The 13,706-nt window shown below is 35.5% G+C and overlaps 1 protein-coding gene across 1 annotated transcript in view; it reads right to left on the bottom strand.

Moving 5' to 3' along the window:
• LOC140147573 (uncharacterized) overlaps positions 1-13,706 on the bottom strand; it is a 79,228-nt gene that overhangs the window by 34,114 nt on the left and 31,408 nt on the right. Inside the window, exon 5 of the mRNA XM_072169353.1 lies at positions 13,028-13,096. Within this exon, the coding sequence (XP_072025454.1) occupies positions 13,028-13,096 (69 nt within the window). The remainder of the gene's footprint in view (positions 1-13,027; positions 13,097-13,706) is intronic.

The following is a 13,706-nucleotide window of genomic DNA, read 5'->3' as shown; positions in this document are numbered from 1 at the left end:
GTTCATTGACTGTGAATAATGCTGAAATTATTGAGTGTTCATATGGCAACCTGCTGGCCTGGTCTGTCTAGCAGTTTATTAACAGCACTCTAGAAAACACTTGTAAGTGTTAGGATCCGTACTTGACATACACAATCTCTCTCTAGGTTTTACTAAGTGTGCAATCAATAATTGCTTGCATGTAAGACAATAACAATTCCAATATTCTGTGTTTCTGTCAGTGCAATTCAGGGTATAGCTTTTGACCTTTTGAGGTACAAATATTTTTGAACATCACAATAATAAAGCCATAATGTACGATCTTCTAATATGAAATTGGTTAATTTATTATTTCTATCCTGATTTTTTTGTGCATATTTATAACATTTAGCCTACACATGTCCCAATTTACACCTAAATGGAATCAGCCAAATTTGTTGTGTTTGTCGAATCAACAGAGCAGTTATGACATAATGTCATAATTCGCATATAAGAACTAGAACTCCATGTTAAACAACCAAAATAGCCAGTGGGGTTTCTTTCACTTATCTTGTCATTTTGTTTTAAAATGGGCAAAAACCTTTCCTGGCAGTTATTACTAATATTATTTCGGCATTATTATTTCCACATTTTGAGTAAAGAATAGCAAAATAAAAAAATGGAAATCGTATTATTAGGAAATTTACTTTATTCACAATAAGAGAGACTGTCAACTCATTCGTTTTTCTGACCACAAGGTCCTCCAAAAGCGAATCGCTAATATTCTTGACAATAAAGAATTTTTACTGCTAACCCTTTGCACCTTATTGACAAGAGATATTCTAGTTATGCCATAATAGATTAATGTACCGTAATTGCCAAGGTGTTAGTTGCACCTGTCTACAGAAGATAGTAATAGATGATGAAGATGCAGACAACTTTCATCTCACACACCTGCTAACAGCGATACGATTGTCCGCGTACACGAACGCCAGTGTGTGCGTATCACGGAACCAACTCACTCATGATTGGTTAGTATTTTTGTCATAAGTATGCAACTTTGTGCGTTTATGTTGTATTTTGAAATACAAATTGTGGTCGCATCGCGTACAGCTGTTGACAGCTGTGTTCATTCATATGAAATGTTTACTAGCAGTATATGCATCCATTACAAGTTGGTTACAATTATGGCAGAATAAAATGCAAATTGATGGTACACTTTATCATGATTACTTTGGCTTTATGTTATGTTTGTAATCCTATGCTTGACCTTTTCTCAAATCTCATTTTGTTGATGAGATGAGAATCTCACATGAGAATCAATTTTAGATAATATAATAGCTTCCATCACTATAAACTTGAGTGCTTCCCATGTGCTAGTCTTTGTAATGCAGTATATTATTTTGGGGCTATTTTGAGTGATTTTGTTTATCTATGCAAACCATACACTAACTTCACCACCTATAATAAATATCTGATGGTGCAATGTACATTTAGCATTCAGTTATTCATGTCTTTCAGTTTCATTCGCTATAAAAGCTAACTGGGGCATTAAAACCTCATTTAATCAACTCCCATGCGTTGTATCTGGGTTTACAAATCAGATTAGCTAGTCAGTAGAAATTCACATCACAGTCAGTACCAATGTGTGACATACACTCGTGACATTTGGTACCTTTCCCTGCTCCTTTTGGTTTTCTAGCCATTTTATACACAGTCTGTTGTTATGATTCAATGATTCAGGGTTTACATTTGAAGTTTATTGATTATGGTTAGGGTTTAAGCCTAGATTATCGTAGGATTATGGATATGATTCAGGGTAAAGCTAGAGCAATGATCTCCAACATTGGGGCGTTACCTCATTTGGGGTCACCAGTTCAAATTTACGGTTATAAGCGGGGATGTGATTTAATTTTGATGTGGGAACCTCTTTAACAGAAACTGGTTTGTTTTCTAAACAGGTTGAAAGCCCCAAGCTACCAAAATGACACACATTAGCCGTGTTCAGACGTAGGGTATTTAACTCGAGTCAAGGGGTATTTACCTCGAGTAAAGTGCTCAGTCGGGGTAAGCTCGTGATAAATGTCGAGTTTGTGCCCGTCTGGACAGTAGTCGGGGCAGCTTATCCCGACCTTAACCCGACTGATTTACCTCTGAAAAAAGTCAGAGGTAAATCCTTAACCCGACCGGAACAGTCGAGGTTGATGCCTGTGTGGATCGCACTAGAGGTAACAGTCGAGGTAAACATCTGCAGATTTGACCTCACTACAACCATCGGCGTTCAGTCAGTTCTTGCTCCAAACTACTTTACATGAATCAAGGCGTGCGTTTTTTTCTTCGCTGAAGAGTGTAGGCCTAATGACCCTGCAAATACATGTTATACAAAACTTTTTAATAGCATTGAAATGTCGGGTTCCCGGGTCGGGTTATATAAAGATCATGAATACGTTTTTAAAACATTATATTTGGGCAAACATTTTGGTAAAATATTTTGTCAACAGTTAAATCAAATTCTTTTAGAATGTTTTGCATCACGTTTTCCATTTTCCATTGCGAATTTTACTCGAATGAAATTGGTTTACAATCGGACTGCATATTTACTTTTAGAACCTGCGCGCTACTTCCGGAAATTATCCCTGGGTACAAAATGGTCGTGGTAAATTCACGTCAGCAGGTCGTGTTAAAAGGTCGGGGTAAGCTATGTATGGACAATCAGTCGAGTTAGCGAAAATATTTGTGGTATTTTATCACGGGTTGTAAAAAATTTAACTCGAGTAATAATTCGGGTCTGAACGTGCCTATTGAGATGGAAGGGAAAGGCGCATCTCTTGAATTTGATTGCTAGCTCTAATTATGTGATGCAATTGGGTAAATGGAGGTGTTTGTTATATATTGCTGCAATGCTTTATTTTATTATTTTTAGCAATATAAAAGGATCAGTAAGTCCAATCTCAAAATAATTTGCAGCATATTGTAGCCTGCCAAAGGCTGGGGTAAAAATGATAAATATGAACTAAAAAATGCTTTTGTTTTCGACAAATGATTCAATTTGTTTTGTTGCTGTATCATTGCACATGTCAGGCCGTATAAAATTAATGTTTTGGTTCTCGTCCAGAGGATTTTCATGAATTGATGAGGAGGGAGGTGTTTTTTTTGTTTTGTTTTTTTTTTCAATGTAAAATTAGCATTGTCAGTAGTTTTTCTTCTCCAACAGTGCTCGAGGAAACGATGAGGCCCTTTTTTTTTTTTTCAAATGTGAGATTCTGAGGATAAACCCCTAGAGTACCACAAAAAGACTTGGAAGTGATGCTTGTTCTCTAATAAACTTATTCATATGTATGAAAATTTCATAAATCATTCCAAAGTCTAAAAAATTGAAAAATCTAAAAAAAAAAAAAAAAAATCTGACAAATCCCAGAAATTGAGGAGGGAGGGACGAGAACCAAAATATTAATTTTACGGCCTGATGAAATTAAAAAACAACAACCAAAATTGCTAAAATAACACATATGGGAATATACAATGAACCACACATGCAAACTTACCCCTCAATATGTTAGAATGAGATTATGTGAATCATGTGCAAGTTTACACATTTAAAGGGCAAAAGCAGTTGGTAAAATATAACTAGAACTTCTGTTTCAAACCATCTGTCTGACTAAGTGTCAATTACTCAATAAAGCCATTAAGATTACATTTACATTAAACTTTCATTAGCTAGATACCTACTCTAGCAAGCTGAATGTCAAGGATAAATTTTGCCCACTTGTGCATTTTCTGTACTAGAATGACATCAACACATGTAAATTGCAAAAAGGTTTTCTGGATATTATACCTGCTCTTAACATCACTCCTGACATATGAGAAGGCCTTTCGTAATTGGACTGGCCATAAGCAGTAGCTATTTTAAATTAAGCTACCGGTAAACACTGTTGAACGGCCATCTCTCTTGCTCAGTCCTTAAAGTGACCATTGCCCTGAACTATTATTCAAAAATAGTAATTAAATTCTTGTGCTATATTACCAGAGCAAGCAGGCAAGCAGTCTGAATTACATGTATATTATCACCGAGTAATTTGGCACAACAAAATAGCCGCAAACGTCAAAACCAGATGTTTTTGTTATTTGACTAATGCTCAATGGGAGATGATACTATCTATCTATTCTATAGTTCTCTTAAATAACAACTGTGGAGTTCTATGCAACCTATATTGAGAACTGGGGAAATGCATTCTAGGAATAGAAATGGGGCAATGGCATGCAACTTCTATTGAACTTTTAGATTTAATGCATCTACATGTAGTACACATACAGAATTTATGTATCCTGAAGTGATTTCATTTGAAATTTTTGAAGCAATGTTCATTACTCATTAAGACAATTGTATGTATGGGTGCTCCATCGAGTATATTCTCCTTGTCAGTTGATTTACGATATTTAATTTAATTTAAAAAGTAATTTTATAATACAAATACATGAAAAATTTAACTGTTTTAAGTCATAGATAAGAATATAAGCACACAGCTTTAACACAATTCATAGATTTCATCTTGCCAGGATTTGACATTTCACCTATTAAACTTCTTCGAACCAATTGAAAATTTTCCATATAGCTATAAATGGCTAGCAAACACACAGGTTCTGGATTAAACAACCACTTGTGCAGATGTATGTCTTCAGAGTAATTCAACCTAATCTCAGAAGCAAAGTTTATAATCAACACAATTTGACTTGCATCATCACATTTATAATTTCAGTTATTGCTGCTTTAGTTTTGTTGAAATTGGGAAATGCATGTCTCTTGACATGGATATGACAGGAAAATACATAAAATACCTGAAAGTAATTATTAAAGCAAATGGCCTTTAGATATCTTTCTGTGCAAAATAGATAGCAAATAATACAGAGGTATCACCTTGTTAAAGAGAAATAATGGAAGAAATGTAAGAAAACCCTTAATTTCAACACACCCACCAATCCATCCAAACATATAATATGTTTATCAGTTATTAATCCAGGTCTATTACAAAATTGGTGTTAGTCTCATTGTATTTCACTGTGGCTTCTGAAAATGACCTGGAAAACAACCTGCACTTTGCCAATCCATCCCACATTCTACCTGCCACCAATATGCCTTAGAGGAAGAGCATTCAACGTCTTGTTAGATGAGTGCAACATGTATGGATAATGGCAAGCAATAGCTGCCACATGTAAATATACACAGCGTATCCATCTCATATTCTGCCACTGATAAGGAGCCTTACAAGGAGCTCTTCCTTCGAAGATCATTCAATATCTTACCAGATGAGTGGAACATGTATGGACAAAGGCAAACAATAGCTGCCACAAGTAATATCAATATCATATCCATCCAATGTTCTGCCACTGATGAGGAACCATAGAGCTCATCCTTGGTTGGAGCATTCAATGTCCTGTCAGATGAGTGCAATGTATTCCACATAAGACAGTCAACCTAACAAACCACCTTCTAAATGCATCATTTTACATTAATATGTCAAATTCTTTCAAAATAAGTTCTAATATGGTCCCATTTCATCAGTTGCAACCTGATTGAATTCCCTTGATCCTCTTTTCACATCTTTTAAAATGGCATTTCGTGATATTAAGGTTTTACCGTCGTCAGTCGATTCAACTTGACCATTGCGCCTGATTTCAACGCGTGCGTACTCAGCGTCGGCTTTCGGCGTTGCGTTGCAGACATCGCGAGAGAACGATGCGTGTTGTGCGTGTCAATGCTATTTTTGCGCACCGGCGATAACTAGGGCCACAAAATAAAGAAAACAATGTTTGCTGAGCGCAGAAAAGTGGCCGCTTCTATAATATATTAAATACAACATGTACATACCAAATGCCAGCGTGCTTCCACTGATAATGGACCTGGCCCCCCCCCCCCTCCCCAGAGTAGGCCTACGACAGTAGGGTCCAATAGATGGTATGAAGTAGGCCTACCCACACATAATCAGAGTTTTTTTTTAACATAAGGCCTAAAGCAGTGGTGGTTAAATTGGTTAATTCGTTTTAATAATATTTTGTCCTAAATGATGTGTAAGCACTATATTATAGGCCTATTAAAGGTTATACGTTTGTAGAACGTTTCATAATGAAACACACTACAACAAAATTAAAAACATGTTGTGAAAATGTTATTGTAGACATAATTATATTATTTTGGCAACATTGTTCCAAATTAGAATATGTTTTGCTGAAAGTATTATAATCCAACATTTAAATGTTTAAAGCATTTTGTGTTATTGGATAAAGACCTACTACGTGCACTGAATTCATTATACATGCGATATAGACAACACCATCAAAACTATTCAGTTTAAAAAAGGGTCATACATTTACAAAAATGATATCATTATTGGCCAAACGTTTTTCTACAGCAATAGGAAACCCAGTGTTTAACTTCGCTTTAATTGAACTGCAACCATTGATGATATGAATCCACCTCGAGATAATTCCGTGAGGCTTATAGTTTTGTGACCAAAAAGTTTTCCTCTCGTAAACGGCACTAAGCATGCTAAGTAGGCCTATGCCTATATAATAATTGAGGCCTATTATAGTCAAACACTTCCGCCCATGGTGTTAAACGCTTCGCTTTAACATGTTTGATAAAATAATCCTCTTTTTGGTCATTCGAGTCAGGTGAACATAAAGCTGAAAATTCCTCACTTTGTGTAACTTGATTACTCTTTGGCCCAATGTCTTTGCAGAATGGGAGTCTTTCTTACAAAATACACCAAAATACACCAAATTAGAATTAGGCTAAGAATTTTAAGGCTTCATTAAGACTTTTATAGTCGACATCATTATAATTGTTCCTATTTAATATGGACACTTCTTAGCCTAAGAAGTATCTTAGGTAACTTTTTTTACGGTGAAACATTCCTGCGTAAACAGACAATTCCTTTTTTGTGGCCATATGCGTAAATGAACGCTGATCCGGCATCAGATCGCGCTTGTATACCAACGCGTTGGTACGCACCAAAATATCCATGTACGCAATTAACTACGCATGGTGTCGCAGAAAAAATGCTTTTTTGACCTATTTTTGTCAATTTACGCGAAAACAAGGTCCGGTACCCCCAATTTTTTTTGCGCGATTTTACAGAGCTTTTTCTTTTTCATAACATATATAAAATTAAAAAAAGTTTGTCTCGACAATTTTTTTTATACAAGCAAAAAGTGGTATACTTTGGGCAAATTGCTGATTTTGCCATTGAAGTGTACAGAGATTTTTGGAAATGTACACCTCTTTTAAAACGGCTGTAGCTCAAAAGTGAGGTCCGGCACCCCCTGTTTTTTTTTACAGATTTATTATCTACACATATCAATGTACAAAATATGTCAATTTAAAAAAATTTGGTCGATAGGTTTAGTAACGACGGTAAAACCTTAAGGCTTTGGTTAACCGAAAACATTTGTACAGGGATATGCCACACAGACTATTGGATGCTGACTTTCTCCATACGTACTTTTTGCTGTTTTTGCAAATCAACAGTATACCAATTTTTCACAATATGCACCCAAATTTGCCCAGATTGGGCACTTTTGTCAACGCACTGGTCTACACTTAAAACCACACCTATCTATATATACCAAAATTGATGAAAAGGTACCCCAAATCTGTGGCACATCCCTGTACACCTTCAACCAAAAAAAAAAAAAACCTCCGGGAATCTGATGTGCATCTGACATCCTAGTACCCACTTTTTTTCGCTTAGAAGGGAGGACAGCATTAAGTGCACTACATTTATCTTACTAGAGGCAGCTCCGACTCTTCCTGACAGATACAGCTTTCTTCTAATCCTGTGATATCTATTTCTTTAGTTTTCCAAATCTAAGTGTTCTTGACAGGCATTCCCGCTGCTATTTATAGCACAATAGTCCGTCCGTTAAATCCTATTTCAATTTTAATCTTACGTCACGTAATCATGCCTGCCTTCAGGGTGCAGCTGATCAGTTTGTATGTGATGATACTTAACCTACAAGGAGTCCAGTTCCATCACCCTGTATTATTATTTTACCATCTTGGGAAATTCAATAATTAAACATAATATAGTCTCCAGATTCACATGATCCCCCTGAATTAGGCTATTCCAGATGATATTCATACACCCCCTGTGGAAGACATGACCTTAATCTTCCACACAGGGAGTGTGAATATCAAATGGGATTACATGAATGGTGACTCCATTTGAATCTACATTCCATGTCCTTCATATGGGGTGTATGGATTTCAACTGGAATAGCTCGTTATGTGGCACTAGGTGTAATTATGTTAATTGAATGTGCCATCAGAAAGAAGATGACAATGAGAGTAAACTGGGCTTGATGCAAATTGCTTTTGTTTGAGTCATTCCAAGATTATTGTCAACATTTTTCTTGGGCTGCGATGTAATTTGCTACTAATGGGATTCATTCACCATTCTTGAAATCTATCTGAACAGAAGAGTATTTTTCTGTTTATATTGGATGTCAAGATGTGTTGAAATGGATTGGATAAGATGAATTGCATTAGCGCGATTCTAAAAATTATCTAAAGTGCAGTATATACCAAGGCTAATAATACTGTAAAAAGGCATAGTGGTTCATTAGTAAAATATCTGAACTATTAAATGATGCACCCATTTGTTTTGCAACATAAGAGCATAAATTATCATATTATTATTATCTGTACAATAGCAAAAGCTTGGTTGATCACCCTATTTAGAGAATAAATGATAGGTATTTTTTGTTTTTACTATCCAAAAGGTGTACTCACCCATGGAAAAGGTGATTGTTTCAAATGTGGTGTCATTATAAAGGGGAATAAATTAGCTGTCCATTGATATGCAACACAATATATGAACTTGTGACAAATAATCCAAGATATAGATGCTTGAAAAAACTTTCCAAACTTTTTTTGAGGAGTTTATGCAAATACGGTTTAAAACAGTCCTACCTTTACATATAGGTGTTCCAACTTTTGACTGGGATTGTAGCTACCTAAAATATATCACAACTTTTAATCCATTATAAAAAGATAGAATAAACCAAAGACAAAATACTGTCACAGTAGTATGAAATGTTCACATCATGGGCTGATATGAGGATGATAATAGGAGGGCCGATAATCAACTTGACACTATATTACTCTCATGAGAGAGTCAATTACATCATGTTATTATATTAGCTGTGTTCACATTGGTGGACGACTGGACGTACACGTGGCAGTGTGAACGATGGTCAGCTGAAGTTCAGCCAGGCATACGTCTGACGATTTACTCCTGGCAAAAGTCAGGAGTAGCGAACTGAGTGTATTACATCTTTGTCAGATGTATGCTGGGTGCAATGTGAATGCTGATGTGCCTGGCACCCAGTGTAAGTTTTACTATTTTTGGTCGAAAGCTAAGAAAATGTCATTTTGCGCGATTGCAAAAGGTGACGGAAACACCAGAAGTGATAGCCAATGTTTACACCGAACAGAAGAGAAGTAGAACTGGGAGAAGTAGAACTAGGCTAGGTATGGACACACGGTAGGAGTAGAGAAAAGATTTGTGGAATTTTGTCACTGTTAGCATATTAAGTTTATGCTGGGTGCAACTCAAAATGTGAACACAACTTCTATTGTAAATTGCAAAATGACTCTTCAATGAGATCTCTTCTGATTGACCATCTTTAAATAGGTAATAAATATCTGGACATGGTACTCAACGGTTTATCATGATGAGTCCCAAAAGCAAACAGTTCATTATCAAGAAGAGAACCTTGGGATGGTCACTCTCTTATTATTTCATTATTATGGTCATCCGTTATCAACCGTTCCTACTTGAAAGCAGTGTTCGAATTAAGGAAAAATAAATGGTTGTCCCATGGACAACCAGATTACAATTTCTGGTTGTCCGTTTAAGTTTTTGGTTGGTCGTAGGCCTACAAAGGTGAGTTTTGGCTACTGATTTATGGTTGTCCGGCAGACAACCGAATCAGTATTTTTGGTCGATACGTGTAAATTTCAGATTATTTCCGCATATATTTTGTAAATATCTAATATTCACAAGAAAATGGTAATTGTTTCCCTTAAAATTACTATTCTCATGGTAAATCTAACTTGATTAAAATATGGGGGATAAAATATCAACTGGAAGTATTTGAAATAAAATTTTTAAAAATCTCTAGCAAAATGAATATTACTTTAATACCAGGTCATATTTTAATACCCAGTGAACAAACAAAATAAATCCATTTACTTAATTCCACAATATAATTGATTTCCACTTCATTAGACAGGAAAATGGGAGAATTTGATTTTTAATACCATGGAAAGTGAAAGGATATTATGTACTTGGGTGGATTTTCAGAGCTGCACAGTGCCAGAGCAAACTAACACTAGGCTTGTTTGTACTCATTTTAATGCATATTTCATACTGATACCAAATATGGTTATGAAAATGTACAATTCTGAAATTTTTGATTAAAAAAAAAAGGTGAAACTTGTCGTTTTGCAGTTGACACCCGTGTGGAGGGAGTTAATGTTTAGCTGAAAGGCGGGTGTAATGTAACAAAAGCTGAATTGGTTTGTTTGTTTTCTTTTATTACCCCTTATTAAACTAGATTACCTGCAAAAACAGAAAATACCAACATTGACAATGAATTAGAAACACACAACTTGTAGTTAAAATAGATTCCATAATACATTGGAGCATTGGCAAAAGGGCATTGGACCCTTGACTATTGGACAAAGTGGGATTGTACCAAGTGGGAAAACCCCTACACATACACAGTAGGTCATCACGTTATCAGGTTCACAGTAAGGCATTATGTCCTATAGCTGCTGTATCTGATTGCCTGTGATATGCATGAGTTTACTTATTAATGCAGCTTATACCCTATCCCGGGTATTCACCACTGGCAATAATACACACAGCAGCTACCGGAGATACATCCTTCTGCCGCTGAGTCATCAATATGATCCTTGTCCATTAGAGGAAGCAGGGCAGTTTATCCGTGAAACCTGATTGCAACAATGAAAAAAGAGAGCCCTACTACAGTTCTCATCTCATCACATATCCGTTGGTTGGTGTCTTTTCCTCTTATTTTCTTCATGATTACATTTCATAGTCTCTCATTTCCTTCCTTTAACCATCTTTCTCATTCCACTTCCTTAATTTCAGCTTGGCTGCACTCGTCGTCAATCGTCATTCATGTGGAATAATATGTTTTGATGTTCCTAATTGCAATGCAACATACAAGGCCAATTTGAACATGGATTGTGAACCCTGCGTGGTCAAATTGAATGAATGTCAGTATCCCGTCAACTTAATGCATGCTTTCACTCAGCAATAGTGAAATCCCATATATACTACTACAGTACGGCTGTTAAAATTGAAAGTATTTGATCTAGGGTAGAGCTACTTGAGCAGAGAATGAAGGGGAAATTTCCTCCTCACATTTATTTGCATTCAGTTCAAATACTTCAGAGGCAATTCTCTGAATTCTACTAGCATTGGCATATATAATGGACAACCCTAGCTTGCTTATGTATGTCACCGGAGACCAGGTTTGCATCTAAAGAATGATTGCAAACCATATCTACTGGTACTGGGTACAGACCTTCAGAAACCTGAATTTCCATATATTGTGCACATTTCATTGGGCTCAGCTTCGAAGTATAGCTAGTGGACACTCAAAGTGCTGGCGTACGCACGCACACGCTTAAAGACGCTGAAACAGCTGCCTCAATGCGTTGACATCACTGCCACATCAGGGTGAAAAATATTGTAACATGCAAACAAAGTAACTGTTGTTTCAACTTTATTCCTCTCCATACAAGTGTCCACTGCAGACAACAAGTTTCAAATTTTTGTTTAAAAAAATTCAGAAATGTAAATTTCCATGACTATCAGCATGCAAAATACATTAAAACAAGTACAAACAAGCCTAGTATTGGTTCAGTGGTTCTTGAGATAATAGCTTTTGACATTTTGAGAAAATATCTCCAAACTTTGGCTTTTCATATTGAAGCCCATGGCTAGTATGCAGAGCATCTCTTTTGTTATTATACATTGTTTTGAGATTGCAGAATTTGTCATCAATTTTTTCAGATGCTAAACACATTTGATATATGGTTATTTCAATATATACAAATTTTTATAATTATCATATCTATCAAATATTATATAAACATTATATGAAAATAGTTTCTAATTCTAACACTGACAAAATATGATGTTGCTTTGTGTGTTTTTTCCAATCTCAGCTTTGTATAGTTTTGCTGTGTCATGCAGATAGATGTAGGTCACGATACTAGGAACAACACTTTCTCTAATCAGCAATTCAAACAGTATTAATATGCTTCCAAATCAATGACCCAAATGTACACTATTACTTAGAAAAATAACTAGGTAAAGATCTTGTGAAGGATCTATTCCATAAACTTGCTATTTCTATTACTGCTTCATTTACATGACAACACATCTTATCAGAATTGGAAATTAAATAAATAGTACTGGATTACACAGGATTTGCAGCATAAATGATTCATAAAAAGCTACTAAAATAATCATGCAGAGACCTCGCTTGGGTTTTTCTTCTTCAAAATATACTACTATTTGTGACTTCATAACACAAGATATAGACAAGTACAACAATTATTAGGTCAACAACCAGCCACATTATAATAGCTAATAATACATAAGACAAAAAATTTCAATACAATTTTTAAATATGCCTACAAATGATGCGCAGCATTGCAAACAAAAGCTTCAAATATCACTTATCTATGGGAATTCACATCATAATGGGATTGAGAATGGGAGCAGCCAGTATTCAAGCAAATTGGAATAAATCATAAAAGGGATGCAGCGCCTGTTTATAGGGCAATGTGGAATTAGCATTTTGAATTTAGATATCCCTCAAAACTTTTGACTGAATCACTGCAATTTTAATAAGCTTCTTTTTTCCTTAAGAACACAAGTATCATTCCACATTACCCAGAATGCCATTCCATGACAATTATTTCATACAACATGAGTTTGGGATCGAATGAAGATAATACTTGTACTACCTTTGACACGATTCTGCCACATGAGATAGGATGACGGATAAACTGGAACTCTTAATATGGGCGGAGCAGCTTAACAAAAAGATTAAACATATCAATGATTAGATGAGTTTTGATCAAGAGTTATGAGCGTATTCAACTGTTCTCTTCACAGAGTATATCACCCAGGATCTTTAATATCACACACATGAGTTTTGACCAAGAGTTATGGGCATATTCATCTATTCTATTCATGAAGTATATCACATATAAGGGCTGATTTATACTCCATACATTCAATGTCGAATATTTGATGCAACAGCGATTCGTTATTCATCTGTTTAATTCCTTGTTATCTTCTAATGTATGTTTATTGACGAGAAAATAATTATATTTGACGTCTAATATCTGGTGGAAATATATTATATATTTTACATCAACAAACATTTGTTAGAAGTTAATTACACATGACTGGAAATGGATTGCACCACATATTCAATGTCAAATAAAAGTATGAACTGGGCCTTATGGGCATATTCTTTTAAAAAGCAAATCACATATATCTGCATCAGAAGGACCCCAATGATAAAGTGATGGAGCTGGAACTATATGTCCTTTTGTAAATACCTTTATATGTCCTTTTTACTGATCAATCATAAAATAATGGGAGTTCAAGCCCTAAATCATGGTTGAGCAATGGAGT

The sequence above is a fragment of the Amphiura filiformis genome, chromosome 3, assembly GCF_039555335.1.
Source record: "Amphiura filiformis chromosome 3, Afil_fr2py, whole genome shotgun sequence".
In the NCBI taxonomy this organism is placed as follows: domain Eukaryota; kingdom Metazoa; phylum Echinodermata; class Ophiuroidea; order Amphilepidida; family Amphiuridae; genus Amphiura; species Amphiura filiformis.
The sequence above is the reverse complement of the archived record's forward strand: the minus strand, read 5'-3'. Positions and strand labels throughout refer to the sequence as shown.